At 51.0% G+C, this 26,412-nt stretch overlaps 13 protein-coding genes across 13 annotated transcripts; 8 read left to right on the forward strand and 5 right to left on the reverse strand.

Annotated features, from left to right (window-relative positions):
- Nucleotides 1-55: 55 nt before the first annotated feature.
- Nucleotides 56-2,186, forward strand: COCSADRAFT_135371 (uncharacterized protein; the record flags this gene model as incomplete). Its single annotated transcript, XM_007698517.1, has 5 exons — nt 56-561; nt 609-695; nt 750-904; nt 951-1,339; nt 1,394-2,186. The coding sequence occupies exons 1-5, from the start codon at nt 474-476 to the stop codon at nt 2,184-2,186; spliced, it is 1,512 nt and encodes a 503-aa protein (XP_007696707.1). The 5' UTR covers nt 56-473.
- Nucleotides 2,187-5,404: 3,218 nt separating this feature from the next.
- COCSADRAFT_82088 (uncharacterized protein) lies at nt 5,405-6,896 on the forward strand (the record flags this gene model as incomplete). The annotated part of the gene is made up of 4 exons (XM_007698518.1): nt 5,405-5,603; nt 5,836-6,183; nt 6,263-6,482; nt 6,542-6,896. The coding sequence occupies 4 exons, from the start codon at nt 5,405-5,407 to the stop codon at nt 6,894-6,896; spliced, it is 1,122 nt and encodes a 373-aa protein (XP_007696708.1).
- Nucleotides 6,897-7,114: 218 nt separating this feature from the next.
- COCSADRAFT_135376 (uncharacterized protein) lies at nt 7,115-7,890 on the reverse strand (the record flags this gene model as incomplete). The annotated part of the gene is made up of 3 exons (XM_007698519.1): nt 7,763-7,890; nt 7,359-7,697; nt 7,115-7,269 (listed from the first exon to the last, which is right to left on the reverse strand). The coding sequence occupies exons 1-3, from the start codon at nt 7,857-7,859 to the stop codon at nt 7,115-7,117; spliced, it is 591 nt and encodes a 196-aa protein (XP_007696709.1). The 5' UTR covers nt 7,860-7,890.
- Nucleotides 7,891-8,177: 287 nt separating this feature from the next.
- On the forward strand, nt 8,178-9,207 carry COCSADRAFT_82736 (uncharacterized protein; the record flags this gene model as incomplete). Its single annotated transcript, XM_007698520.1, has 2 exons — nt 8,178-8,214; nt 8,285-9,207. 2 exons carry the CDS (start codon nt 8,178-8,180, stop codon nt 9,205-9,207), a joined length of 960 nt encoding a protein of 319 aa, XP_007696710.1.
- A 71-nt stretch (nt 9,208-9,278) lies between these two features.
- COCSADRAFT_83330 (uncharacterized protein) lies at nt 9,279-10,872 on the reverse strand (the record flags this gene model as incomplete). The annotated part of the gene is made up of 3 exons (XM_007698521.1): nt 9,279-9,488; nt 9,544-10,514; nt 10,563-10,872. The coding sequence occupies 3 exons, from the start codon at nt 10,870-10,872 to the stop codon at nt 9,279-9,281; spliced, it is 1,491 nt and encodes a 496-aa protein (XP_007696711.1).
- Nucleotides 10,873-11,055: 183 nt separating this feature from the next.
- COCSADRAFT_82716 (uncharacterized protein) lies at nt 11,056-12,625 on the forward strand (the record flags this gene model as incomplete). Its single annotated transcript, XM_007698522.1, has 6 exons — nt 11,056-11,385; nt 11,438-11,497; nt 11,557-11,675; nt 11,723-12,342; nt 12,389-12,458; nt 12,532-12,625. 6 exons carry the CDS (start codon nt 11,056-11,058, stop codon nt 12,623-12,625), a joined length of 1,293 nt encoding a protein of 430 aa, XP_007696712.1.
- A 280-nt stretch (nt 12,626-12,905) lies between these two features.
- On the forward strand, nt 12,906-13,919 carry COCSADRAFT_282845 (uncharacterized protein). Its single transcript, XM_007698523.1, has one exon. It carries the CDS (start codon nt 13,185-13,187, stop codon nt 13,764-13,766), a length of 582 nt encoding a protein of 193 aa, XP_007696713.1. The 5' UTR covers nt 12,906-13,184; the 3' UTR covers nt 13,767-13,919.
- COCSADRAFT_351509 (uncharacterized protein) lies at nt 13,920-16,399 on the reverse strand (the record flags this gene model as incomplete). Its single annotated transcript, XM_007698524.1, has 2 exons — nt 13,920-16,037; nt 16,205-16,399. The coding sequence occupies 2 exons, from the start codon at nt 16,397-16,399 to the stop codon at nt 14,073-14,075; spliced, it is 2,160 nt and encodes a 719-aa protein (XP_007696714.1). The 3' UTR covers nt 13,920-14,072.
- A 1,082-nt stretch (nt 16,400-17,481) lies between these two features.
- On the reverse strand, nt 17,482-18,289 carry COCSADRAFT_168179 (uncharacterized protein; the record flags this gene model as incomplete). The annotated part of the gene is made up of 5 exons (XM_007698525.1): nt 17,482-17,627; nt 17,756-17,889; nt 17,977-18,083; nt 18,149-18,221; nt 18,270-18,289. 5 exons carry the CDS (start codon nt 18,287-18,289, stop codon nt 17,482-17,484), a joined length of 480 nt encoding a protein of 159 aa, XP_007696715.1.
- Nucleotides 18,290-20,306: 2,017 nt separating this feature from the next.
- Nucleotides 20,307-22,307, forward strand: COCSADRAFT_82507 (uncharacterized protein; the record flags this gene model as incomplete). Its single annotated transcript, XM_007698526.1, has 3 exons — nt 20,307-20,702; nt 20,771-20,837; nt 20,917-22,307. 3 exons carry the CDS (start codon nt 20,307-20,309, stop codon nt 22,305-22,307), a joined length of 1,854 nt encoding a protein of 617 aa, XP_007696716.1.
- A 362-nt stretch (nt 22,308-22,669) lies between these two features.
- COCSADRAFT_168181 (uncharacterized protein) lies at nt 22,670-23,987 on the forward strand (the record flags this gene model as incomplete). Its single annotated transcript, XM_007698527.1, has 4 exons — nt 22,670-23,128; nt 23,194-23,313; nt 23,370-23,797; nt 23,846-23,987. 4 exons carry the CDS (start codon nt 22,670-22,672, stop codon nt 23,985-23,987), a joined length of 1,149 nt encoding a protein of 382 aa, XP_007696717.1.
- A 283-nt stretch (nt 23,988-24,270) lies between these two features.
- On the reverse strand, nt 24,271-24,618 carry COCSADRAFT_83096 (uncharacterized protein; the record flags this gene model as incomplete). Its single annotated transcript, XM_007698528.1, has 2 exons — nt 24,271-24,386; nt 24,438-24,618. 2 exons carry the CDS (start codon nt 24,616-24,618, stop codon nt 24,271-24,273), a joined length of 297 nt encoding a protein of 98 aa, XP_007696718.1.
- Nucleotides 24,619-24,870: 252 nt separating this feature from the next.
- COCSADRAFT_33845 (uncharacterized protein) lies at nt 24,871-26,408 on the forward strand. Its single transcript, XM_007698284.1, has 2 exons — nt 24,871-25,264; nt 25,334-26,408. Exons 1-2 carry the CDS (start codon nt 24,921-24,923, stop codon nt 26,316-26,318), a joined length of 1,329 nt encoding a protein of 442 aa, XP_007696474.1. The 5' UTR covers nt 24,871-24,920; the 3' UTR covers nt 26,319-26,408.
- Nucleotides 26,409-26,412: the final 4 nt, after the last annotated feature.

The raw sequence follows: 26,412 nt of genomic DNA on the forward strand, positions 1-26,412 counted from the left end.
CGTCCTGCATCGTGCAGTTTTACTTATGCCGCAGCGGCTTTCCCCTACATCTACCATAACGTCCCGTCTTTCGGTTTTTTGTCATTCGCTTTGGCCTCGTGCGCCTCTTGATCGACCCCAGAACCTTATTCACTCTTTAGACTGCTGGCGTCAAGGTGATCCGCGACGTATTTACTCCACATTTTTGTTTCGTTTCTTGCCTTGTAACGTTTATTGGACTCGAGTCCTGCAACTGCTGTCACAAGTCTCGCTACCTCCTTCACTGCCTCGCCCTACCACTGCATAAACTGTAGCAGACCCAAGCAAATCCAAGAGTCGAATTCCGGCACCTCAGTTGCCGTCGGGCACTCACGTATCCTGTCCACTTTATATTCCCCCAGGCACGAGTTGGAATACCACCAGGTAGACTTGCGTCACACATGTACACAACGCTTTGGATGCATTCGTCGTAGGAAGAGTCTGAGGAACCCGACATGGTCAACAACGCTACAGCAATCGAGGCACTCCGAGGCGACTGCCCGCCGCCCTTTTTCGATCAATCAAAATTTGGATTTGGCGGTTGTAGGTCATCCCACCACATTCTTCTGAGTGTATTCTGACGGGCTCAGTTGTCGATGGAAGATTTTGTGCGCCTTATGGGGCTGATGGTGTTTGTTGTCTACCATGTCCACTGACAGATTTTCTATATCCAGAGAGTACGTCTTCATGGGCTATGACCTAGTGCTCGCTCACCTTACTAATGACTCCAGGCTTCAACACTACCTATCAAGTAGCTGAAGCGCTCAATTTAGTGGGGCTTTTCTGTCTGGTGTTCTTGTTAATTTCATACATCTTCCTTCCAGCCGAAAAGACGCGCCGGCATTATCTCAGCTACTGTCTCATCATTGCCGCGATATTCATGGCAGTATGTATATCTTCCATGGTTCAAGTCTTGCACTAATCGTCACCAGCTTGGCTTTGTAATACCGTTTGGAGCTCAACCAGAACAGTGCTACGACGAAATTACCCCCAATGATATGTACTCAAGTCTGACGTGCGCTTTCTCAGGCGCGTTTCTCATCTCTGGTGGTCTGTCAATGGCGGTTTGGATCTTCATTCGTGCTCTCTCCATGCACCTCCAGATCTGTTGGGATGTTACTCCTGGCAAAAGGTTCTTCTACTGTGCACAAGGCTTGGGCTGGTCCGTTGCCGCTGCTTTCTTCACTATCACCATCACCATCACTGGTGTTTCATTCAGGTTCGGTGATGTTTGCCACGTCAATGCTGAGCATTCGATGAAAGACTTCTGGGGCCCTTTGCTGGCCATTGCTGGAGCGGCGACAGTCATCCAGATTGCAACGTAAGTTGCCCATGCCAGTTGGTTGACCCAACAGTCTTTCTAACGCATATCTAGATTCGTGTATTGCATCAAGGTCTACCTTCAGAACATGTTTAGTGATGATAAGACCGAGACCCAAAGTAGCGCGGGCCTTCCCTCGTACACGACCAGCATCCGGAACCGGTCTGCCCGAGCAGTCTATCGACGTGTACGCAAAGTGCTCTATCTCCAATGGCGTGGCATTACGATCGTGGTCTTTATCCTTGTAGACGTCATCTTCTTCTCGATTGTGTTCATCTGGCTCAACTCGATCACTCAGCACGCTGCCGACAACATTGCGGACCTCGCCCCATTTCTCCTGTGTTTGATGAAAAATGCCGACGAGCCGTCACCATGCTTCCCTCTTGGCCAAGACCTTGCCATTGATCAGTCCACTGTGACTGCGGTCTTGATGATGCTCTCAATTGCTGGTCTACAAGCATTCCTGTTACTTGTCCGATGGAGCATGGTGACTGGATGGCGTGACTTGATCTTGGGCAAATTCAGCAAAAACCGCGAGTTCGTATCTTTGGATGCCAGGAACCCGACTGAAGACATGCGTCATTTCGAACTCAAAAACTTTAACCACCAATCACCTCCAAACGCACACATTACCCCAGAGATTGCTAGTTATGTCATGAATAATCCCCGGTCCGACACGCCCGATCACTTTCAGAAAGACATTCAGCGTGAATACAAGAGTCCAACGCTTAGCTTCTCTATCCCAAGGACCCAATCTCGAGCTACCCATGTGGACTGGGACCCTAGGTCATCCATGGCGAGGGGAGGGCTTGGGCTACATCCACCCGACTATGATTCTAAAATCTGATCATGAATGCGTAAAAAATATTGTTTTCCTCTTTCCCAAACGATTTTCGTACTAGAATTCCACATACAGGGTCCTCCATGGCGCAGTCATTTCTACCGTCAGATTTAGCCGCGCACCATTCTACCGCACGCGACCGGAACACCGACTTGCAATATCACGGCGGGGACGTTGATACCTTTCACATGCATCTGCATCTGATTGTCGAACCAACGCCATGCGCTCTGCGAGATACATGGATCACAGTCACAAGCTGGCTTGACTACAGCGCTGTGGTACCACATATCACTACTGATTGCACAACATTATGCGCCATTAGTCCTGGCCCTTGGCCCTCGCACCAGCCGCCATTCAGTCGACGGCATCCGATGCTCAACCAAAACGCTTCCTTACCTATCCATGTCTGCATAAAATCCGCATACCCCAATACACACAGTGTACACGATAGACAATGGCTTGGATTCGCTTCCACCAATCACCCTCACAGATGGCTGTGTGTGCATTACGCAGCACAGGCCTTCCTTGACTTTTCGCACTTAGTCTTTCATGCTGCTGCGTGAAGTGGCCAAGCAACTTTTGTACCGCTATACAGCGCGCTCGGCCTAGGCCTTGTTTCAGAGATTTTTCCTATGTTTCAAGACCGTCATTGCATATAGCCAAAACTTAGTTGCAGAATTGCATAACTCTATTTTTTCGCGAGCGCCCAAGCCCGTCGAAGCTATATCAATAAATCGCCTATTACCCGTTTATAAGGCAAAGATTTCCATGTTCAAACTAAAAATACTCGTGAAACCAAGGAAGCGAGTCGGGACGGAGCTCGGAAGGCGACCTCTTTGTCAGTCATGACAAAGAACTATCTACTTGCGCACAAGGCGTGTTAAGATCCAAACACCGTCTCAAGTAGGTTCGTTGGGAGATGTGGGGCCAACAACATACCCGGCAATATGGCTAAATGAGACACGTTTGAAATGCCGATCTACTCTGTAGACAGGACATCGCATACGCTTAGGAACATGGCGTAAGAACATGGCCGAGTAAGAAAAGAAAGGGGCCAAGGAAAAAACGTGGCAATTGAGAGCTAAGCCCTAGCGTTCCTATGGCCATCAGGGGCCCTCCGTCGCATCCGTCAGTGACTCTTTCATCCGGTCAGAAATTTCGGCTCTTACCCGACCAATATGGAAACATATAGACGATGACATCTGTCGATCTTCTTTATGCTTCGACAAATCAACCTTTTGCCATGCTGACGCCTCATTCTCTGCCATGGTATTACTGAGCATCTATACTGAATTGGGTCAGCCATTCGGCCGCTTCCGCATCTTGTAGGTGTACTATCACGAAATAGTAACAGGTACCCACAGGCATGGTAGTAGTCACCATCAATCTCATGCGAGCCTTTGTACTGCAGTCACGCCGTATCTGCGCGCTCCATCTGACCAGGCATGCAATAATTCCACTTTATTTTACCTTTCTTCTTCTGTTTTCTTTTGCTTACCTCACGTGAGAAGAGGCAAAATTCCAGCGTCTCTTCTTTTCCTTGGCACATCCTCCTCAACAAGAGTGTGGGGCAAGGCTCCAGTTCCCACAGCATGGTTCACCGGAAAGACGCGTGACTGGATGCAAAGAGACGCGGAGGAATCCTATGAAAAGAGTAGGTAATTCCTTTGGCAATCGGTTTGTGGGGGCGCAAATCCACAACCTAACGGCTCCCTGCCTGTGGTTGTACCAAAGACCGGTAACTGTCTTGGCGCGGAGCACCAGCCGGACGTGCACGCATTCTCGGCACGAACTCGCAAGAACGGGTTTCTGGCCCGCGGGCCAGATAAGCGGCTTACGCCGAGCGTGTGTGCGGCTGTGGAGGAATGGATTCGAGGGTGCTGAAAGGGACTCGTCTTGTCATCAGCGCGGCTCAGTGCAAGGCGCGTTCGTCTTTCTCGCGTGTGCAAGCGAGATGAAGACGGGAGCATCCTGGGGGGAAAGAGGAGCCGCTACGCAATGAGCAGAACACTCTATACTTTACCTAATTCTAGCGCAATCATCTTCTATGGGGCTTACGTGAGGATAAGACAAGAAGCAAACCCATGCTCTTCTTGCTCGCCAGGCCAGCATTTAAAATCTTGGTGGAGTGACATGATCCCGACTGCCGGTCCATAGAAGACAGGGCTTTGTCGTGCCACGCGGAGTAGACAAAGAAACTTTGGAAACACGTCTCGGACCCCGCTGCCCCCTGCATATGCATGCTGGGTACTTATGTCAAGAGTTTGGGATTTTGTGACTGCACGTTGGCCACTTCGCCTGCATCTCTTGGGTATGTCTGTTAGATATTTTATCACTGCAAGGTGGCCATGCATGCGTCCAGTTTAAGCGACGTAGCGATGATGTCAAAGGGGGGGGGTTGGAAGAGAAGCTATGCATGCGGCGCGTCTACTGTGCATAACGGGGTGCAGAGACAGTAGTTGAAGCCGAAGCCAAGATGCTCATGATTCAAGATACGTGATGAACACTCAAGCATAGGAGATCTTGCACAAGCTTTTCAGATCCCTATGTATATCATAATTAATTAGATCTCTGTGCTGACCTATGCTAGTTGACTTAATGTGTGCTGGTTGTCCGCAGTGCTGTTTAATAATTGGCTGCGTGGACAGTTCGTCCCATCCATCTCTCCTTGCATAGTACATGTTGTTCTTCTCTGTTGAATCTTTGTAATAATACAAATCACCGGAACACACATATAGCGAGGTCCGCAATCTTACGGTATCAATTAAACAGCGAGAACCCGACATACATCATCTCACTTCCATCAACCATATGTCTTCGTAGCATAGCACAACACAACACCAATCAAATCTTCGAGTATGGCTTGCACTTACTCATCATCATCTTCAATTCTAAGAAATGCTGACAAAAAGAATCAGCATGCCTCCGCAACAAGTCGTAATCCCGCTACTTATGGCGTTATGGGCTTTCGGACTTAAGCAAACGCCACAACTAAATTAGATCCAAAGGCCGGCCACCCCACCATTGCGCGTATCGGACCGTTCTCTCCCCTCACCACAATCGTCATTGTCATTACTGCGAACCTCCAATCTGATACGATACAAGAGCTTTTCTCCAAGTTCCAACGTTTGCGTTATTCTCAAGAGTTGGGAGAAACAGGCAAAAACAAACTCACAACCCCACTCTTTGCTTGTGTACCTCGAATATACGCTAGCATGGTTGCGATGGGAGGCGGACCAGACATCCCCGTCCGTGACAGCGCGTCAAAAGAAAAGGAACTGGTGCTCTGTACATTGCCATGGCCTGAGGAGCAAGCTTCAGCCGGCATTCAAGCATTGAAAGAAGCGTTTGGTAATGTGGAGGTCAAGTATTATCATACCAAGTATGCGAATGGAAAGATGGAACCGGTGGATGTGCCTGAAGGTACGTTAGAAAAAGAATTCAACAGCAATCTGCCAGACATATCCTGTTGGTGCAAGCGATTTTCGACCATGCCTTTTCTTTTTGATATCGTTTTGGATCCGGAGAAATGGTTTGGTATCGGATGATTTAACAGAGTCCCTGCATGACACCAATATTTACCTTTTTTCTTCAACCCGTCCAAGGCAATCCTTGCCCTTGGCATTCACTACCCCAAACTAACCCATTCTCCCAGAAATTCTCCGGCGCGCAAGCTACCTAGTAACCCTCTTCTGGCTCCCACCCGACGCCTCGTCCATCCCCTCCGTCAAGCTCATCCAATTCGTCTCAGCCGGTACAAACCACGTTGCCAACCACCCCATCTACACGGACTCGAAGATCCCGCTATGCTCGGCCAACGGCGTTCACGGCCCGCAAATCGCAGAGTGGGTCATCATGATGGATCTGGTGCACAGCCATAGCTTCACAAAGTTGTACGATAACCAAAAGAAGAAGGTTTGGGATCAGAGGCTAGGCATGAATGTTAGCGATCGTGTGGGTAAGAGAGTTGGAATCTTGGGTTACGGGAGCATTGGTCGACAAGGTATGCACAGTATTCTTTTACTTTTTGCGTAAAATGTTAGATGTGTACTGATCATTCACCTCTTCTTCCTACTATACAGTCGCCCGCGTAGCAAAAGCAATGGGCATGGATGTAATAGCGTACACGGCATCTCCGCGCAAAACCCCAGAATCCAAACATGACAATGGGTACATTGTGCCTGGCACTGGCGATCCGGATGGCAGTATCCCCAGTGCATGGTTCAGCGGGACGGAGAAAGTACACATTCACGAGTTTTTGAAGCAGGATATTGATTTACTAGTCATAGCTGTGCCGTTGACGTAAGTATAAACCATGATATTTAGAGTATGGATAAAGTAAAAAGCTAACGACCAAATAGCAAAGACACCACACACCTTTTCTCAACGCCGGAATTTGAACTCTTGCACAAATCTAATCCCAAGGGGACCTACGTCGTCAATATTGCACGCGGCCAGATCATCGACCAAAAAGCTCTTATTACCGCTCTGGAAACTGAGCAAATCAAGGGCGCTGCGGTAGATGTGACGGATCCTGAGCCGTTACCCGAGGACGACCCACTCTGGGATGCGCCCAATGTACTCATTACGCCGCACTGCAGCGGAGCATCGGATATGTATGTCGACCGTGCGTTCCAGTTGCTGATTGAGAACATCAAGCATGAGAGAAGTGGTGGTCAATTGATCAATGAAGTCAATCGGAAGAGGGGGTATTGAGTTGGAGATATTTGAGACTCCAGGCCGTCAAGATGTGTAGTAGAACAATCAGCTTTAGACTATGGATGAACCGATAATAGGGTATGTATACAATAGACTCCAAGTAAAAAACCGACATTTTTTCCACGTCTAATTATACTTCATCCTCGTCTTTCTGATCCTGCACAAGCTTGAAAATGAGGAAGAAAAGCTATGCGCCTTCTCCACATGGTGCATTATCATCGTCTGAACAGACTCGAGATCATTCCACCCGCCAGATTCCGCGCAAGACCGGATCCGTACATGGCATTCGAAGCAAAGCCGGAAGCCTGGCTAAACTTGTCGCACCGCGAGAAAGCGAGGGTATTGGTAATCGTAAGAACGAGTGCGATAACTGCATCATAACAGTTAGCTTTGTCTCTCTCTCCCATTCTACCACCCCCATCTCCCCACACACCAAAAGAAAAGCACCCATATACTCACCCACAAGTGTCAACCAAATAAACTGAAGGCTAACCAGCGCAATAATCGCCAACACAACCCATAGCACCGGCTGCGCATACAGCGCCAGCCAAAAGAAGCGCTTATCCGTCGCATTAATCTGGCGCGAACCGGTATCCTGATCCAAACTTTCAAACACCCAGCGGCCATCACCCGTGCCAGCATCGACTTCGTTCCACCAGCGCAGGCCGACGAGGCGACGACCCGCAATGTTCTTGAGGTAGTAGAAATCCATGGCGAGAAGCAGGATGGTGATGATGAAGATGAGGACGAAGTTGGAGGTTAGGAGGCGGAGGCCCAAGAGGTAGACTACGAGGGAGGCTATTTGGAAGAGTTAGTACATGTGCGGGTTTAGGGTTGTGTGGATACGTATGTATTGTACGTACATGTGCGGAAGAAGAGGAAGGTAAGCAGGGTGATAGGATGGCTGCTAAGTCTCCAGCTCAGCGAGCCGGGCGCTGGCTCTTGTTGTGCGGTCTCCATTTTATTCTCTCTCTCTCTCTCTCTCTCTCTCTTTCTTTTCTCTCGACTTTTGCGCGCGCGGGGAGAGGACAATTGTTCGCAGGGTGGGGATCTTTCAAGATGTGTGAAGATGAGCTTCACGTGGCTTTCCCTGGGCGGGCGACGCGTCGGCCATCGGCGTTTGGGCTAGCTGCAGGCACGGCGGGCGCTCCAGTAGTTCCCCGCACGTCATAGGGTCTGGGGATCATCCGAGCTATTGTGGTTGCTTTGCTTTTATTTGCCCTTCAAGAGTATCATTCCAAGTTATATTGTCTGCTGTGTAGATAATCAGGAGTCACAATGGCAGCCCCAATCATTCGAAGGGCCTGCATGTATGGTATGTCCCCTCCACTGCTCTCCTGTACAACATCCATGCGATATCTCTATACTAACCTGTCGCAATATAGTACCTGCATCCTCTAAGAAGATGCTAGAAAAGTCATTCGCCATACACGCCGATAATGTAACATACGACCTTGAAGACAGCGTCGCGCCGCATATGAAGCCTGCCGCTCGCTCCAACCTTCGCGACATTCTCAGCAAACCGCGACCTGCTGGGATAAAAGAAATGTGCGTAAGAATAAACAGCGTCGACACTGGTCTTGCCCTGGATGACTTGACAGAGGTACTCAAAGGCGAGTATCTGGATGCTATTATGCTGCCGAAGTGCGAAAGCGCTGCGGACCTACACTTCGTGACAGACGTGATAAGGCATTTAAGTCCAGCACGGCATCCAAGCACGGGACAGAAGGGAAAAAGGGAGCCAGTGCGCATAATAGCATTGATTGAGAGCGCAAAGGCCGTACAGAACCTGAGCTCGATATGCATAGCGTCACCCTACCTCTCGGGTCTTGTTTTTGCAGCAGAGGACTTTGCAAAGGACATGAGTCTCACACGCACCCCGTCTCTCACAGAGTTCCTGTATGCGCGCAGTGCGATTGCGACGGCAGCACGCGCGGCCGAGCTTCCAAGCACGATCGATTTAGTTTGCACGAGCTACAAGGGTGAAGTGGGATTGAGGACATTAGAAGAAGAGTGTCTGAACGGAAAGGGCATGGGCTTCAATGGCAAGCAATGTATACATCCAAGCCAGGTTGCTGTATGCCACAAGGCCTTTAGCCCAGGGGAGAAAGAACTCGAGTGGGCTGCGAGGATAGTCATCGCAGATGAGAAAGCCAGTCAGGCAGGACGAGGAGCATGGACGCTAGATGGCAAGATGATCGATGCGCCTGTCGTAAAGAAGGCGCATGCGGTGCTGAAACATGCTGAGGTGTGTGAAATGGATGTTGATGCAGTAAAGAACCGATGGAAAGACCAAGAGCCCGAGTAGTGCACTAGTATCTTGGAATCTGTAATCATACATGCTCATCCTGGCCAGCCCAATATCCCATGCTTGAGGCTCTACACGGTGATCATGACACTTGCGTTCTTGTACCAACTCAAGAGCGGGTTATCGCCGTTCTTTGTGGTCGTCTCCGCAATGTCTGCTCTGCCAGCCATGAATTCCTCGTGAAGATAGGTGCGCGCGAACCGTCCTGTAATGGCTGTATACATTGGTTCCATGACTTCAAAGTCGGTAGGGAAAAGAATATCAAAATAGCCTTGGTGAACCTAGATATTGTTAGTATAGACACCACAGCAAATGCCAGTGGGTGCGTCGACTTACAAGAGGCGTAGAGACGGGAATCATCTGTCTTTTATACCTAGTCTGCACAACAGGAGCATTGATACCCTCCACTGCATCGCCTAGCTTATGGAAATCACTGCTGACTAGCTTGTGGTTTGGGAATTTTTCATACAATATGTAGAAGAATTGCATCAGCCTTGTGGGTATGTACTCTGGTACACTCATATTTGACCGGAACGGGATCAAGCTCTTCAAGTTGTGCATGAGCCGTGAGCCTTGGAGCGGGTGTCTATACGAGGAGCATGCAGCATGCCTTCGCTCGAGGAACTGGCTTACAAGAGGATCAAGGGTGCGGGAATAGTACTCAAAGAGTTCGCCTCGGGCATCTATGACGACGTGCGACTGGTAGGGTAGGCCAGTCTCAAAGTCGTACTTTAGGGCATCATGGGCAAAGTTGTCAAAGACCTCGAGTGCAAGAAAGTAGCAGGGAGAGGAGACGTAAGTGTTCCAGTCAAAGATGCTGCGGTTGACAATCTCCACCTTGTCCGCATGGCCTCTTGCGTATGCAGAGTGACCAAGGCCCTTCTGTTGCAAGTCGGCAAGTTGACTGGAAATTTCGATAATCTTGTACTTTGTCCGCTCATACACTTCGGGGTACACATCCCTGATAAAGTCGAGTATGTTCAGCATCATGGTACCATTTCCCGCGCCCATCTCGTATATGTTCAAGTCGTGATATGGATAGAAGTTGTACTTGTAGTCTTCGACGAGATAGCGTGCAATTGCTTCTCCATAGTATGGAGAGAACAGCTCGGTAGGAGTATGCCATAATTGTCGCAGATCGTTTGGCTCTCTGTAATCCAGCTCATCCTCGAAGGCAGTGTAGCGATGCCGCAGTTGCTGGAAGAATTCGTGCTCGGAGCCCATGGAGTTGAAGTCGAACGGGTCGCCCGGCGAGAAGATGACGACTTGTTTGGAGAAGTAGCCGTAGTTTGGGTTGTACAAGCTGTCTAGAGACGAGTGAGTATGTCTAATCCCTCAGCATAGAGACTGCTTACCCTCTATAAAGTCTCGTAGCAGCATCTTGACTCGGCGCGGTCTTTCCCTTCTATTCCGCAACATATCCGACGTGACCATTGGGTATCTCTCGAACTCTTCGCTTCTCTCATGCGGAAATGCATTTTTCCTTGGTGTCCATCTGCTTTCCCTTCGCGTCTCGCCCTCACCCAATCGAGTGGCTTTTGTCCGTCTTTGGTGGTGTGGAATGCGGGCAGCAGCGAGCGCTGGTCGACCTCCGCGGGCCAGGCATTGCGACGCCCGGTGCGAGAACAATTGGCGAAAGAGGCGATTGGCAAGCGGCGAATCCATTGGCACCAGAACAGTCGTCGCAACTCGTATGCGACGGCGTCGGAGGCGCTGGCAGTCTTCGCGTGGACCCACGTGGGTAAGCTGTGCGGGCGGTGATGCCAAGACGGGCGTGCCACAGCTCCGCTTCTGGCCCTCTTTTGCTAGTATACTACTTGACTATCTGCATCTTTCCATGCGCCAACCATGTCCGATCGCTCCAGATATTACATATTAGGGGCTTTTCTGTTAGCAATAGCCGCCACAGCTGCATACAACAAAAAACCGGCTGTAGAAAAAAATTATGCTGCAAACAGTCACTCACTCCTTGCCCAACAGCAAAATTTGCTCTTGCAACTAGCAAAAGTAAATGACTTGGAAGAGTTGAAGAAGGGCCTTTTGGAGATTGAGCGTTCATTAGAAAATGGTACAGGATCTATCAAAGAGGGTATCGAGGGATGCATTGGCAACACCCCCCTGATCAAGATTAAATCGCTTTCTGAATACACGGGCTGCGATGTACTAGCAAAAGCGGAGGTATGCAAATCGATACTTTTCATAAAATACTCCACTAATGTGTAGTTTTTAGTTTCTTAATGGGGCTGGCAACAGCCCCAAAGACCGAGTGGCGCTTAGTATAATTGAAATGGTAAGCTAGTAATACTTGATATTGAAAACGATCGCATGCATTTGCTCAACATCAAACAGGCTGAGAAAAAGGGGCTTCTTATTCCGCACTCGGGTGATACCATATACGAAGGCACAGTGGGAAGCACGGGAATTTCATTAGCAGCAATATGCAGGGCACGAGGCTACAAAGCACACATGTCAGTTCGTTGGCTGGCATTCGAGAATACTGACTAACAACCAGAAGCTGCATGCCAAACGACATGGCAATTGAAAAATCAGATTTACTCCTAAAACTCGGTGCTGAGGTAGAAAGAGTGCGACCAGCGCCTATTGTAGACCAGAAGCAATTCGTCAATCTTGCACGATCACGAGCTGAAGAGCACACTGCCAGCGCTGAAAAGCCTGGACGGGGCCTGTTTGCCGACCAATTCGAAACGGAAGCGAATTGGCGTGCACACTTTACTGGTACGGGTCCTGAAATTTACGAACAAACCGGCCGCCGTCTCGATGCCTTTGTCAGTGGCGCTGGTACAGGAGGAACAATTTCTGGCGTCGCCATGTTTCTAAAATCTAAGCTGCCTAATCTCAAAGTGGTCCTCGCCGATCCCCCAGGCAGCGGTCTGTTCAACCGTGTCAAGTATGGCGTCATGTTCGATCCTAAGGAGCGAGAAGGAACACGGCGACGCCATCAGGTGGATACGATAGTTGAAGGCATCGGCATCAATAGAGTGACCCACAACTTTGATGTTGGGCGAGAATTGATTGACGATGCAATCAGGGTGACGGATGAACAAGCCATTTCCATGGCGCGATGGTTAGTCGAGCATGACGGAATCTTCGTGGGAAGCTCTAGTGCGGTGAACTGTAAGTTTTGTACCGCTCAAGTGCAGGCAGTGCTGATGCATCAAAGGTGTCGCTGCTGCAAAGCTCGCAAAGAGTCTCGGACCTGGTCATCGTATCGTCACAATATTATGCGATAGGTAAGACAACACCCCACAGAACTGACATCCAGGCTCAAGAGTATAAGATGGGAACTTACTGACAATTGTTCAGTGGTGCAAGACACTTGAGCAAGTTTTGGAAGAGTACCGAGCCCATTGGTGGTGTGGACAGCGATGTGTCCCTAGAAGCCATCATCGATGCTTGAGACATTGTCTTCTCGCTACTGTCCGATCGGAGTCCTTCCTCAAAGTTTATCTTTGAGGCGCCTGCTAAATCCATTCAACAAAGTTTATCACCACCCGCATTCAGAATATAAGAATACACGAATAGATCGCGCCATCAACCAGGACGTCGCTGCGTATTTAACGGTGACGAACGCTCTACAGCCCCCTCGGCCACCGCCGTTCTTATGGAGTATGCGACATTGTGTAAAAACAATATTCTATTACGAACCTCGAATGGGATGAACACTTGACGAAGAGAGATAAAGATGTTTCTTTTCACAACACACTTTGATTTGGCCAAAAAAAAACAGCGTCTTAAGCTTTTGTGTGGTAACAAAGAGCAAGATATCCACAATACCCATTCTCTTCCGACCCATGCTTTGTCTGTTTAAACCGGCTTTGTATACTACAGAGGCATCCCCATCCTCTCACTGCACATCGCTGGCGGGATAGCTCTATACCACACATCACACACGTATTTCCTACCCGCAAGAAAGAAAAAGAAAAAACCCCGTACAACCAGCAAGTAAAAAAAAAGTTATGGCTAAACCAGAAAAAAAGACCAACCCACCAAACCAACCCACTCAGGCAAACAAAACAAACGGCATCACCAAATCCTACCACCAAACCCTCGCCCAACGCCGCCTCAGACTCCGCAACAACCCCGGCTTATCCCAAAAACTCACCCAAATGCGCCTCACCATTGCCCCAATCGTCCACGTCTCAACCTCCCTCGCGGCCCCAGACTTCCCCACAACACTCCTCTCCCTCTTCCTCCTCACCGAACCCCAACTCGACGCCCTGGCACACTACTACTCGCAAACCTTGCCCTCATGCCACCTCACGCACGCATACCCGGGAACAATGAACTGGAGCCAACCTTTTCTCGACATGAGCGATGAGCTTCCTGAGGATTGCAAGCTGGATAAGCTGGAGAGGTTGAAGATCAAAATGAGGATGTTTGCACGATTTGTTGGGATGAGGGGGGCTGAGACGCCTGGGTGGGAGTATGAGCGGCAGATTGAGATTTTGGGGAATAAGGTGAGGTGGGAGGTTAGGAGGGAGGAGGAAGAGGAGGAGAGGAGAGGGAAGGTGTTTGAGGGACCGAGGAGGTTGAAATGAGAAGGGGTTGTTGTGTAGGGGAGTTCTTTTTTTTTGACTCTTTGAGCATTGGCATAGCGAGGAGTAGGGTTATGTAGCATATACGCTTTGTCTGGTATTTGTAGCCTTTTGCAAAAAGAGATTTTTTCAAATGTTAGATATCATCGTTTTATATCTTAGGTCTAGGAAGAAAAGTTGATAATCCAAACGACCTACACACCAAAGATGACAAGAAAACAAACCTCTATGCTAAACAACTCCTACTACAGCCACGCAATGATAAACAAACGACTATTCAGGCCAAAAGTGTCATCTTGTACTTGAACGTCACCATTCATGATTCATACTCGCAAGGCGGATCACACGCTTCATCTTTTCAGCACCCGGCATATCCAAACCTATCATACCGCTCTCAGCAACAGCCCTGTGTAGTCTAATACCTGCTTCAGCAAGCTGGCCCTGCTTGACATGCACGTCATACTCTTGTGTGACGACAAGTTCCGCACTCTCGAGCGAAGGATCATAAAACGGCGAACCCGGTCTCGTTGAGTTGAGCGAAAAAGGACTCGGAGGCGGAACACAAACCGTGCCGGACACTGGTATTTCTCCCGTATGGAGATAGCTTCTTACGCGTTTGAAAACACAGTTATCAGGTCCAGACAGCGTGCAGTGACCTGCATGGTCACTTACCAGTAGACTGCTGCCAGGAAATAGGTTGCTCATGTACCGACCACTGTTCAGCGGAGTAACAGGGTCTGCCGTGTTAGATATAAATAAGATGGGGTTAGAGGTATTACTGGCACCAAAGGGACCTTCGAATCTATGGCTCGCGCGGATATTCCATGCTGCACAGCGCATTCGGAGCATTGACCAGTAAGCTCCAAAGGTGGGCGATACGGATTCTACAAGTTCCCAATAAGCGGCGAATTCGTCTTTTGTGAGTTGGTCTTGTTCAACGCCATCGCTGCAGAGAATGGAGATTGTGGATACAATGGAAGAACTTGGGTCATCGGAATCAGAAACATGGCCCGCAGGACAAGAGTATACGTGGGTGTAACGGTATGCCTGAGCTAGCTGGTTAAGTTCAATGCCACCTCCTGCCTCAATGGCTGCAAGGATCCGGGAAATGTACGGAAACATGATGCGAGGTTGGTACACGGAGCTGAATAGCAACATCTTGATATCGGACCATGTGAGAAATTCAGGCCCGTCAAGCGAGACAATTGGAAGTGGGTCGTGATAGAGAGAGTCTACAATTCGCAGGACGCGCTCTTGAATATCGGTGACATTGGAGTTTACCATCGCTAATGGGCAGTGCTTGGGACCAGAGTTGAAGCAAAATGTGTAAAACGACGATAACGCTTTCTCAGAGTCTACAAGACTCCCATTGCCCTGCGAGTGATTGTATTCATATGAACTGACGACTCCGTCAAGGACCAAACGCCCAACACGGTCAGGAAACATGGAGGCAAATGTGTATCCGAGGTAGGTCCCATACGAGAAGCCCCAGTATTGCAACTTGGTCTGTCCTGGAACATATGCAGTCTTGTCATACGCATGTCGCTTGCCGGAATCTCTAGCGGTAATTTGAGCGACCTCCTTTGCAACGTATTCGGCGTGCCTCTCAGCAATCTCGAGCATGTCTCGGGCAACAAACGCCGTGGACATGTATCGCTTGATGTCTGGACCACTCTGGCCTTGGTCGGCAAGTTTGCAAGATGCACCAAAGGCATGCGTCATGGACCAGAGTCTCCCCAGGGTTGCATCTGAGCTTCCAAGAAGACCTTCATCAGCTTCCCTTAAATTCCAGGACCATGCTGAAGGGCGATCTGGCATGCATCGTGCAGCAGGTTCCGTCCGACCAATGCCTCGAGGGTCGAATCCAATAACATCAAAGTATTTCGCGTCGTTAGATGCAACGTTTGGAGGCTCGTCCGAGTCGACAAGAAGTTGTAGTGCTTTTCCTGCAGTGAGGGCAAACGCGGCGCCTGCTCCACCTGGTCCGCCAGGATTTGTCAGGATAGGACCAGCATAATGTGGATCACTAACTGGCACTACAGCAGGTACCTTTGTGATGGCGATGCTGACAGTGTGATTAGGATAGTCACCATTGAAGTAGTCCAATGGCAACTTTAGTTTAGCGCATTCAAACCCGTTGAAGCATTTGTGAAACTGCAGGTGTTCGCTCGCCGATATCTGGGCGTTGATCAATTGATGTTTTGTTGAGTCGAGATGAGATGGAAGTGGACTACCCAATGCAGTAGAAAAATCAATGAGAAACAGTGGGATGCACTAGTTTGCAACAAGCAGCTCGCCTAGGCAAAGCATTTCTAGAGCAGAGTAGCGGTCTGGTGCAGGACTTGGCAGTGGGATATTGTTTCAATATGAGAAGGTGCATAGTGAGTGCTGACGCACGTGTAGCGTGCGGTGTGACGATGAGCAAATGGACTCTTCCATACCTCGTCCCATTCAAAAGCAGGCTTGTCCTGCAGAGGCAAGAATACATGCCGTGTCTTGGATGCAGGAAATATAGTGTTGAGTGCTGCGAGGCATACGAGAGTGACGAAAGCCGCCGATAGGGCACACGAACCAGTTTTGGGCCGTCGAGGGTGGACAGGGTCTGCGGCTTGGTCCGACGCTATTTGATTTTTCATATTGTGGATGCTTTTGTTGTAAGTAGGCAAAGCAGCTATGGCCGAGGTAGTAGGGTAATCCAGACGTAATTGACTATGCTGCGTAATCGGCGATGGGGTAAATAGTAGAAAAGAGAGAAGGATGCGGGGTCGGCCAGTCCGTCAGTGAGTGAGGCGTGTGCCTCGCTAGGGAAGGAGAGTTACGTAGACGGTCGGGGCTTGTTGGTCAGTCAATCAGTAAACATGGCCTTGCCAGGCAGCAGCAGCAGCAAAGTAAAAGCAACCACCGAGGGGCCGCCGCATGTGCGTGAGGGCTGCCCAGTCCTCCCCCCCATGGCTGTGCAGACAGTTGCATTCACCAGACGCGTCTCTGCTGCAGCTTGAGCGGAAATGGTCAGCGACTAGGTATGCAGCATGCAACGACCGTCACAATGCGTGCTTTTAGCCGGACTCGAGCCTGCACTTGCAGCCTCTGGGCATTGCGTCGTCGTGCACAAGAGCGGATTATGCATGCCCGTGTGTGTAGAGCAGAGTGCAGAGTGCAGAGTGTAGAGTGTAGAGTGTAGAGTGTAGAGTGTAGAATGTAGAGTGCAGAGTGCAGAGTGCGTGCAAGACGCCATGGCCATCGAAGCACCGTCTGCTCCCGAGGTTTTCTTCTGCTGTCTTGGTACCGCAGAGCCTCATTGCTGTTGGAATTGCATTTGCATGCTGACACCTACTCGTACCATACGCACTCCCTTGGAGCCTCGCCCAACCATCCAGACAGCCCAACTGGGTATGCACGCAAAGTGGCCAAGGCCATGTAGAAGCAGTTAACGAAAGTTTGTAAATAGACCAAAGTCATCCGCATATGACAAGGACAGAGCAGCAGCACCTCCTGACTCAATGGGTATCTCATCTCTCAGTACCAACCACCCCTCGTTGCCATCCCCAAACATTACATATCACGCTCATGCAAACGGCCGCGCCCGGAACCACCCTCGTCGTCTAGACACAAGTCTAGACCCAAGGGCCAACCCCGGCCTAGGCTAACAAGGTAATCGCATCCCTCGTAGTACCTACTCCAAGCACAAAATCCCGGGGCAAAGAGGTTGTCAGGCTCCCTACCATTGCTGCTGGCCTTGGCCGCCTTCTTGTCCGCCATAGCCTCCCTGGCCACCACCACCGTAGCCACCGCGAGATTGGTAGCCTCCGCCGCCTTGTGAAGGGCCCCAGTTGCCGCCGCCGCCGCCGCCGCCGCCACTGTACCCTTCTTATATAATCAGATTGTCAGTCATGATGGAGTGGATGTTGAAAGCTTACCACGGCCGCCACCTCCACCATAGCCTAGTAACATAGTTAGTAAGATTTCAAAGCATCTGACTGTGGACACCTTACCTTGTCCTCCACCGTATCCTCCACGGTATCCGCCTCCGCCTCCGCCTCCATAGCCTCCACCTCGGGGGGCACCACCGCCGCCACCACCAGGGCGGTCTGAGGCCTTGTCGACACGGATCCTACGTCCGTCGAACCTGGAAAGGTCAGCGCGTTCCTTTTGCCGGCCGGGACATGTATCCAAAGTCTCTCAGACGAGGACATGAAGTGTGTGGACTGCATACTCCTCGTTGTTCATGGCTTGCATGGCAGCATCGGCCTCAGTCTCTTGCGCATAGCGAACAAAGCCAAAGCCTCGGCTGCGACCAGTATCGCGGTCCTTGACGACAACCTGTAGTGGACTAAGTATGACATGTGTGCATGGCGGTGGACAGTGGTGCGCCGCCAGTCACTTACAGCTTCTTCGACTGGGCCGAACTCTTCAAACTTTGAGCGCAAAGTCTGGTCGTCGGTATGCCAGGCAAGGCCTCTGTCATAGGTCAGCCACGTGGGAAGTGCTGAAGGACTGCACACTTACCCAATAAAGAGCTTGGCCATGTTGGGGGCGATGGCTTGATCGAACACTGAACGGTCTCAATAGTGGCTCTCGCAGGTCAAAGCAATGCGCGCGATACAGAAAAGCTCAAGACATGGATTGACAGAAGGTGGTGCATGACAAAAGGAGAGGCCGAGCAAGACTCGGAATCCATGGCGGCTTCTTGAGCGGGCAGTAGGTAGCAACGTGACAGGACGAACATTTGGTATAGTAGGTAGCACCGGGCTGGATACAGTGGTGTGTATGTGTATGGTTGAGAGTGAGAGTGAGAGTGAGAGATGAAATAGAGAGAAGCGCGATGGCAGGGTGATGGCGCAAGACGGACAGAGTAGCACAAATGGCGACAGCGTGTGGGTTTGGCGGGGCAGGCAGTGTGATATGAGTACCCCTCCAGTGTGTGGCAGGTGAAAGAGCGCTAACTGTATCCAAGTCGACAGGACGGGCGCACGGACTGTGAGCAGTGGGCAGTGGGCAGTGGGATGAAGAGCCAGAGCCAGAGCCAATGCCAGAGCCAGAGCCAATGCCAGAGCCAATGCCAATGCCAATGCCCGCCCGCCCAATGCAATGTACGGCTCTTGCAGCCACGGTGTTTCGCAGCCGGGAAATGCCCTGCAGGTTGCAGCTGACAATGACGGCAGCAAGAGACTGGCTCTGCCTCGCGCCAGTTGACAGGCAGGTTCGCCCTAGTGTGTCCCGTGTCTGTCTGTTCATGCTGGGGATATGCAGGCTATGTCTAGCTCGAGCCCAAGCATTGCCCAATTGCACGACTGTGGGCGAGCTAGAGTAGAGCATTTTTCTGATAGGTGCCCGTGATGCCCCGGCCGATGGTTTCCTCTGCCTTGGTCGCGACACTGCCGACATGGCCTCAACACTGCCATTGGGCCACGGCGAGATGCCAGTCCAGGTCCAGGTGCATGCAATGCCTGCTCCGCGAACATGTTGGCCACTACTCAGCGCAGCAGTGATCTTCGCGTGTGGCTTTGGTCCACGTTGCGCACTGTCGTCCCAAACCCCCCAACCAAGCCCGGGTATTGGACACAGGGTGGTGGTTCAAAGAAGCTTATCAAGTCGCCATGACTAGTCAGATGCTGCGGGGATCGGGCCTAAACCCTCTCGGCCTTTGATAGCTCGCCACCATTGCGCCAGCAGATGATCTACTTTAGCGTACAGTATCGTGCTGTACCTACAATACCCACTGCCTCGACTCTTGTTCTTGTTTCTTTCTTGCGGCTCTATTGTACATGTGCGCATGTATAAAGTTACGTACGCACATGTATCTGCATCATACAACCTCGACGTAGCCACAACCTCGTCGCGCCGTGTGTTCAGCCTGACTGACGTCTTGGCATCAAACGTCGGCTGGCAGCATGCAAAATATAATATGTACATACTCACGGCACGGATGCTGCCCTCTCGGTCCTGCCACATTCTGCCCCATACTTCAGCACACTGTACCAAACAACGCGAGCAACACTAAATTTCTCCTTCTCAATCCGGCTTCCGTCTGTTCGTAAATGACTCACGCCTACACGCCGGTTGGACTCGGCTTTTGCTGCTGTTAAAGCAGCGTACGCATCTCTACAATTCTAGCAGGGTTTGCCCCAGAATTATCCCACAGCCATCATATCAAGCTATCATAGCATGTCTCGTTATCTAGGCCGGAAATAGATGGTGAATAACCATGTCGCTTGTGGCCAACCCATGTTGCAAACATGACAGCCTCCCCTTTTCTCTGTCTGATCAGTCGTGCCTTCTCTCCCTTGAGACAGACACTAGCCAATTTCCCATATCCGTCGTACCTGCCTTGAGCTCTAGGCATGTGTCACCGCGCTCCCTCCAACGGCAGGCACGTCTCAAGCCGGTCGGGTAATTTCTCATCGCCAGCTCTTCCATGTCCAACATGGAACAACCTCCACCAGACCACCTGACGACACTCGAATACAATGGCATATTGAATAGCACCATATCCACTCATTATTAGAAGCCCTGAAACACCACACGCACACCGACCAGCCCATAATGGACATCCTGAAGTGGTTGGAGGAGACAGAGCAGCACCAAGTCCCTCAGGATGCTTGCAAGCACAAGCGTTTGCCAGGGCGAGCAAAGTCAGACAGCTCCTTACTCGAGCCTCTCCCTTTGCAGGATTCCCCTGTCCAGCAAAGGGCGACGAAACAAACTGCCAGTCATGTTCTCGTTGCTTCGTCCAGTACCCCCTCCACAAGCAATCGGTATGCTCGCAAACCCAGGCGGAAGACACGTCCCGACCGCTACGAGCCAAACAAGTCCGGACACGCAGGACCTAAAAACTCCTCGAAAAAAGCGCGGCACAAGTCCAGACGGAAGAAGGCTGAGAAGTCTGGCCAAGTAGCGCGAAACTTCAAAGCCAAGAATGTACCAGGGGATCGGCTTACTGTATGATCTTCATGCAACGGTAACCCAGAATCACACCTAACACGGCACTGTACTGATGGCTGTTATAGTTGAAGCCTTCAGAGCTGGGCTTGTTTAACAAAGGTCGGACGTCGGTTGCAGTTCGAGGCCGTGGCTGTAGGTGTTCCAGAGCCACCACAGATACCCAGGTCTACTTGAAAACAGAATGCAACCCGATCAACTGACATTGCGGAAGTGCCAGATCTTGTTTTTTCCGAAATGAAGTTTTTGCAGAAACACAACGAATTCAAGCCCCCGCCCCAACCAGATGTTCCCAGGAAGAAGCGCAAGATAGATCACACACACACTAAAGACGAAGAGATTTCTACTTTCTTCACCACAGGGCGGCATACGCTGGCACAAAAACTTCAAGACAAAACCGCTAGCCATAGCAGCGTACGTGAGAAAAAGCGGCGTCATCACAGTCATAGCTCAACGACTGATGTGGCGATACCCACCGCCGAGCCTGCTGATCGAGTGTCTCTTCCACATCTTGACAGTCAGTATCCTCGACACGAGAGTGCCAGTTATGTGTCGTGGTCTGAATCCATTCGAGCACTGAGCACCACGTCAGCACACCACCAAGCCGATGATGACGCGCCTCATGGCTGGCATGACTCGGATCGCTATGGACATTGCAAGTCTAAGAGGAAGAGACCAGAGAGAGCATTCAAACAGCCAGAGCTTCCTTCAGTCGCCAAACAGACTACAGACGATACGGTAGGATGTTTCAGAGTATCCTCCCTCGCTCCATCTCACAGTAGAGTGTTCAGATCGCAGTCCTGTCCTCAACAAGCGTCGTCTCCAAAGCGAGTGAACCTCGTGGATCGCTCTGCGAAGCTTCAAAGCACTGCCACAGCTTACTCCTCATCATCAATGCCACCTGTCGTGCCCCCCTATCCGAGTATAGACGCGGGTTCAGGGTTGGCGGCAAACAGCTCGAATAGTCCGAGGTTTGGAAAGGCGTCAGATCTAAGAAAGGAAACACGTCCCGCCAGCCAGCATCGGATTCTAGATGACGGCTACAACAACTGTGGTGAAGACCAAGAGACCTCCTCAGACCTGGAAAAGGTTCTTGAAGTCTGCAAAGATACCCTCTACAACCAATATCGGGCAGCTCCGTCACCAAGAAGTGGTGCCAACAGACCAGAACAATTGCTCCCGATGCAATCAGCAGACCGACCACACAGGACAAGTTCGCGTATGCCGACGCAGCGCATTCCTACTGTACGGTTTGCTGAGCTACCTATTCAACATCATGTACAGTCGACGTTTGCTGGTCCTGGTATCTATGAACAACAGGAACAGCACCAATATTCATCATTGGGGGTTTCGAGCAATGAAGCCCTTGGCGACGATCCATGGGCTCTCGAGCAAGATTACATGGACGATGACATGGCAATGTGTTACGATGATGTTGATTGGGATGATACACTAGAGGAAAGCATGTTGTATGAGTTCGGGGATAACAACGAAATGTGTGTGGCTGAGGGGACCTTTGCAGTAGACCACATCAGTGAGAAGGATTCTTGGCCTAGCAGCCATGATGTGGTCCCTGGGTTCTGGCGGCCAAATAAGTTGTATTGAAGCCGAGAGGGCTGCATCGCGTTAATGCTATATTGCTTATGAATGTCGTGTGCCTCACCAGACGACAATGACTCGAGTCTGTATAGATATCAAAAGCATGTACAGACGCATGACGATTGCTCCGAGGCCCTCCCAGATGATTTGAGACATATCTAGATGGTTGCTTCGTGCTGGCAGGAGTTACACAGTAGGGCTAGCGGGCAAAGCGGGCGGTGTCTGTGCACTGCGTACTAGCACTGGCAGCTGGGGAAGCTCGGGCATGCGCTCCACAGCGTCGTTGTTTTTCTATCCTCGGGCCTGGGCTATCGCGCGGAAAGGACATCGGCTATGCTTTGACCGCCATCTGAAATCAGATTGCCTATATGCCTGCCCACCGTACTGTGTTGCAGCTCCGTCCTGGCCGTACACTAAGCTCTCGGCCACCATTTTCTTTTCACCTGTCGTTGGCTGTCTCATGCAGACGGCCAGCGGTGACGTTCGTCACAGTGGCGCCGCCATCCCAACACAGCTCCCCGCCTGCCGGCAGCCCCACTAGACCCCTCAACGACAAAATCAACTCGAGGGCTCGTCTACTAGCAGGCCATCTAAACACCCCTTCCTCTTCCACAGCTCTCCACACAGCTGCCACGAAGACGTCGCCCACCATGTCTTACACCACCCGCAAGATTGCCGCAGCCAACACGCTCGAGCACCGCATCTTCATCGAGAAGGACGGCCAGCTCGTCTCGCCATGGCACGACATCCCCCTCTACGCCAACGAGCAGCAGACGATCCTCAACATGGTCGTTGAGGTGCCCCGCTGGACCAATGCCAAGATGGAGGTATGCAGCCTGCAATTGACCGCCTCGGTCGTCTCGAGAATGCAGCACGCTGACTGTGTGACCAGATCTCCAAGGAGGAGCCCCTCAACCCTATCAAGCAGGACATCAAGAAGGGCAAGCTCCGCTACGTGAGGAACTGCTTCCCCCACAAGGGCTACCTCTGGAACTACGGTGCCTTCCCCCAGGTACGATGATGCGATTCCGATATCGGTCTACACACACAAATACTGATGCTGCATAGACTTGGGAAGACCCCAATGTCGTCCACCAGGAGACCAAGGCCAAGGGTGACAACGACCCGCTCGACGTGTGCGAGATTGGTGAGCTTGTCGCCAAGCCCGGTGAGGTTATCCAGGTCAAGGTCCTCGGTGTCATGGCTCTGCTCGACGAGGGCGAGACCGACTGGAAGATCATGGTCATCAACGTAAACGACCCATTGGCCCCCAAGCTCAACGACGTTGAGGATGTCGAGCGCCACCTACCTGGTCTTCTCCGTGCCACAAATGAGTGGTTCCGCATCTACAAGATCCCAGATGGCAAGCCTGAGAACCAGTTTGCCTTCTCTGGCGAGTGCAAGAACAAGAAGTACGCCATGGATATTGTCCGCGAGTGTGCTGAGGCTTGGGAGAAGCTCATCACTGGAAAGACCCCCAAGGACGAGATCAGCCTGTATGTGTGCATCAATCCTCTCCCTGACTGTTACTAATTGACTGGCAGCACCAACACTACCGTCTCAAGCTCGCCAGACCGCGCTGACGCCAGCTCGCTCAACATTCCCGCTGGCGAGAACAAGGCACCTGCTCCCATCGACCCCAGCATCGACAAGTGGTTCTACATCTCCGGTGCCCCATCCAACTAAGTCTAACGGTTGGCCACCATGGCCATGGAGTGATTTTCAGGCAAGCGGCAATGTGCGATACTGCATCAACCATGTCTGATGGCTAGCCTGGATGTCTTCTATGGCAAACACTGCGGCAAATGGTAGATACAAGTGCATCACGTACCAATACAGAGCAGTAGAGATAAAATAGTAGAAATCATGAAATCGTTTTGCGAAAGCTCCAGTGAAAAAGCCACCATGACGCCAGCCTGTGTTCTTTGTGGACGTGTATATGTACAATTATCTGCATGAAATTGGGCCTTTAATTGCCTGCTAGCTCCTCTTTTCGTGCCAGTGACCGTGAGTGTCTATCTACCTCCTCGACGACTTGTGGGATGCGCATGTTTGTGAGATCCAGGTTCATTTCCTTGCCATCTTCTGCGCGTACGGATTAGTCCATGTTCTGCAAACTAAACAAGTGATACATACTGAACTTGACACCCAAGGTCGCAGGCTCCTTGCTGTGTCGTGGCAGCATCTTGGACTCAATCTTCATGCCATCTGAGCGCGCATCCGGTGGTATGAGGGAGAGGAAGAGGCGGGCGGGTTTTGAGCGCGGGGAGAAGGGATTGAAGGTTACGCGAACGTCGGTAAGGAACCTGGTGATCATGGCGGCGACGGAAAGGCGAGGCCTGTCAAGACGGTATTTTAGCAATTGCCGAGTGAACGAGGATGCGACGACGTACCAGTGAGTGTCCGGTAGGAGAAGGTCGAAATCGCAATGGGCGTCCTCAATCTCTCCAGTCGCACTTCCGCCATGAGTCCGTGCTTGAGATTTCCTGCCAGGCTACGGCGGGTGGTTCAGACACGTTGCGCTCTTTTCCCCCACCAAACAGCCCGCCGTACGTACCGCCTCCGTCATAGGGCAACTTTCATACAGCCACCGTCGCTCTCCGCATTCCGAGCCTCACTATGGCTCCTATTCCCTCCACCATCCAATCCCTAACCACACGCCTAACCGCCCTTGCCGAATCCAACAAGGCTGTCGGTCAGCTTATACAGCGCCTCGCCAAACTAGACTTTCAGCCCGGTTCACAGCCACTAGACCCTGCAGATGGTGACGTGAGGTTGGAATTAGGCGCCGAGATACACGAGACACTCAAGGGAATTGAGGAGGAACTAGAGCTTCTGAGGCAGGAAGTTGAGGACATTACTCTACAGGGTGGCATTGCTGGTCGAAGAAGAGACGGTAGCAAAGAGAGTGAAAGGAGCAGGCTAGCAGTACTACTTGCAAGGTTGACCGAAGACTTGAAATCGTAAGTGGGCAGATGCTATGCTTTCCAGAGATGTTGTCTGCTGATCACTAACCCAATACACATCTGCAGTTCACGAGCGCAGTATCGCAAGGCCCAGCTCACTGCTAAGCACAACGCCGACCGCGCAAAACTCAAAGAGCGCGAACTACTCTTCTCCAACCTACAATCGGGCTCCTCTACTCCCTCGTCTACATATCGCCAAAGAAGGCAGCAACAAGGAACATCAGAAGGCGAAATTGTTGCTCAGACCTCTTCGGACGTTACCGCTGCTCTACGTAGGACACACCAGTTGATGAGAGACGAGCTTTCACGCTCTCGATTTGCGCAAGAGACACTCGAACAATCTACCGCTGCACTTGAAAACCTTGGTGAGAATTACTCGGACCTCAACACTTTGCTAGCGAATAGCAAAACTCTAGTTTCGACGTTACTGAAAAGCCAAAAGAGTGACACGTGGTATCTGGAAACTACCTTTTACGTCCTGATAACAACTGTCATCTGGCTCGTTTTCCGACGCTGGTTGTACGGACCTCTGACGTGGTTTGTTTTCTGGCCACTCAAGCTTGTCTTCCGTATCGTTTTTGCCGTTGCCCCAATTGGCGCAGCATCGTCGGCCGCAAGTTCGAGCGTCGTAGCATCTTCGTCATTGTCGAGGACCCTAGTTGTTCAGCCTAGCGCAGCTGGTGGCATTCCCAGGCGCGAACCCAACGGTCAACCACATTACATTCCTGTCGGCCGTGGAGGACAGAAACAAGATCAAGACCCCAGTCCACCAGGCTCATACTCGCAGCAAGTTGGCAAAATGGCGGAGCAAGGCCAGCAGCAGCAACAGCAAGAGGAGGTGCCTGACCACCCGCAGTTTAGGCAACCGAGGAAGGATGAAGACGATGGTCCAGTAACACTAGGAGACGGAACTGTACTCAAGGAGAGCAGCAAGCCGAGGAATCCAAAGAAGAAGATGTGGGACGAGGATGTTGAGCAGAAGAAGTTGGAAGAGGAGCAGCAGCAACAACAGCAGGAGGCTGGTGGTGAGCGAAATCGGGATGAACTCTAAGTTGCTGCTGTTGTTGTTGTCGTAGATGAAAGAATGTAGTTGTAACGAAATTCTATAATAATCATCCTTATCTTCAATTCCTATTACCACGCCT

Source organism: Bipolaris sorokiniana (genome assembly GCF_000338995.1).
Source record: "Bipolaris sorokiniana ND90Pr unplaced genomic scaffold COCSAscaffold_3, whole genome shotgun sequence".
In the NCBI taxonomy this organism is placed as follows: Eukaryota; Fungi; Ascomycota; class Dothideomycetes; order Pleosporales; family Pleosporaceae; genus Bipolaris; species Bipolaris sorokiniana.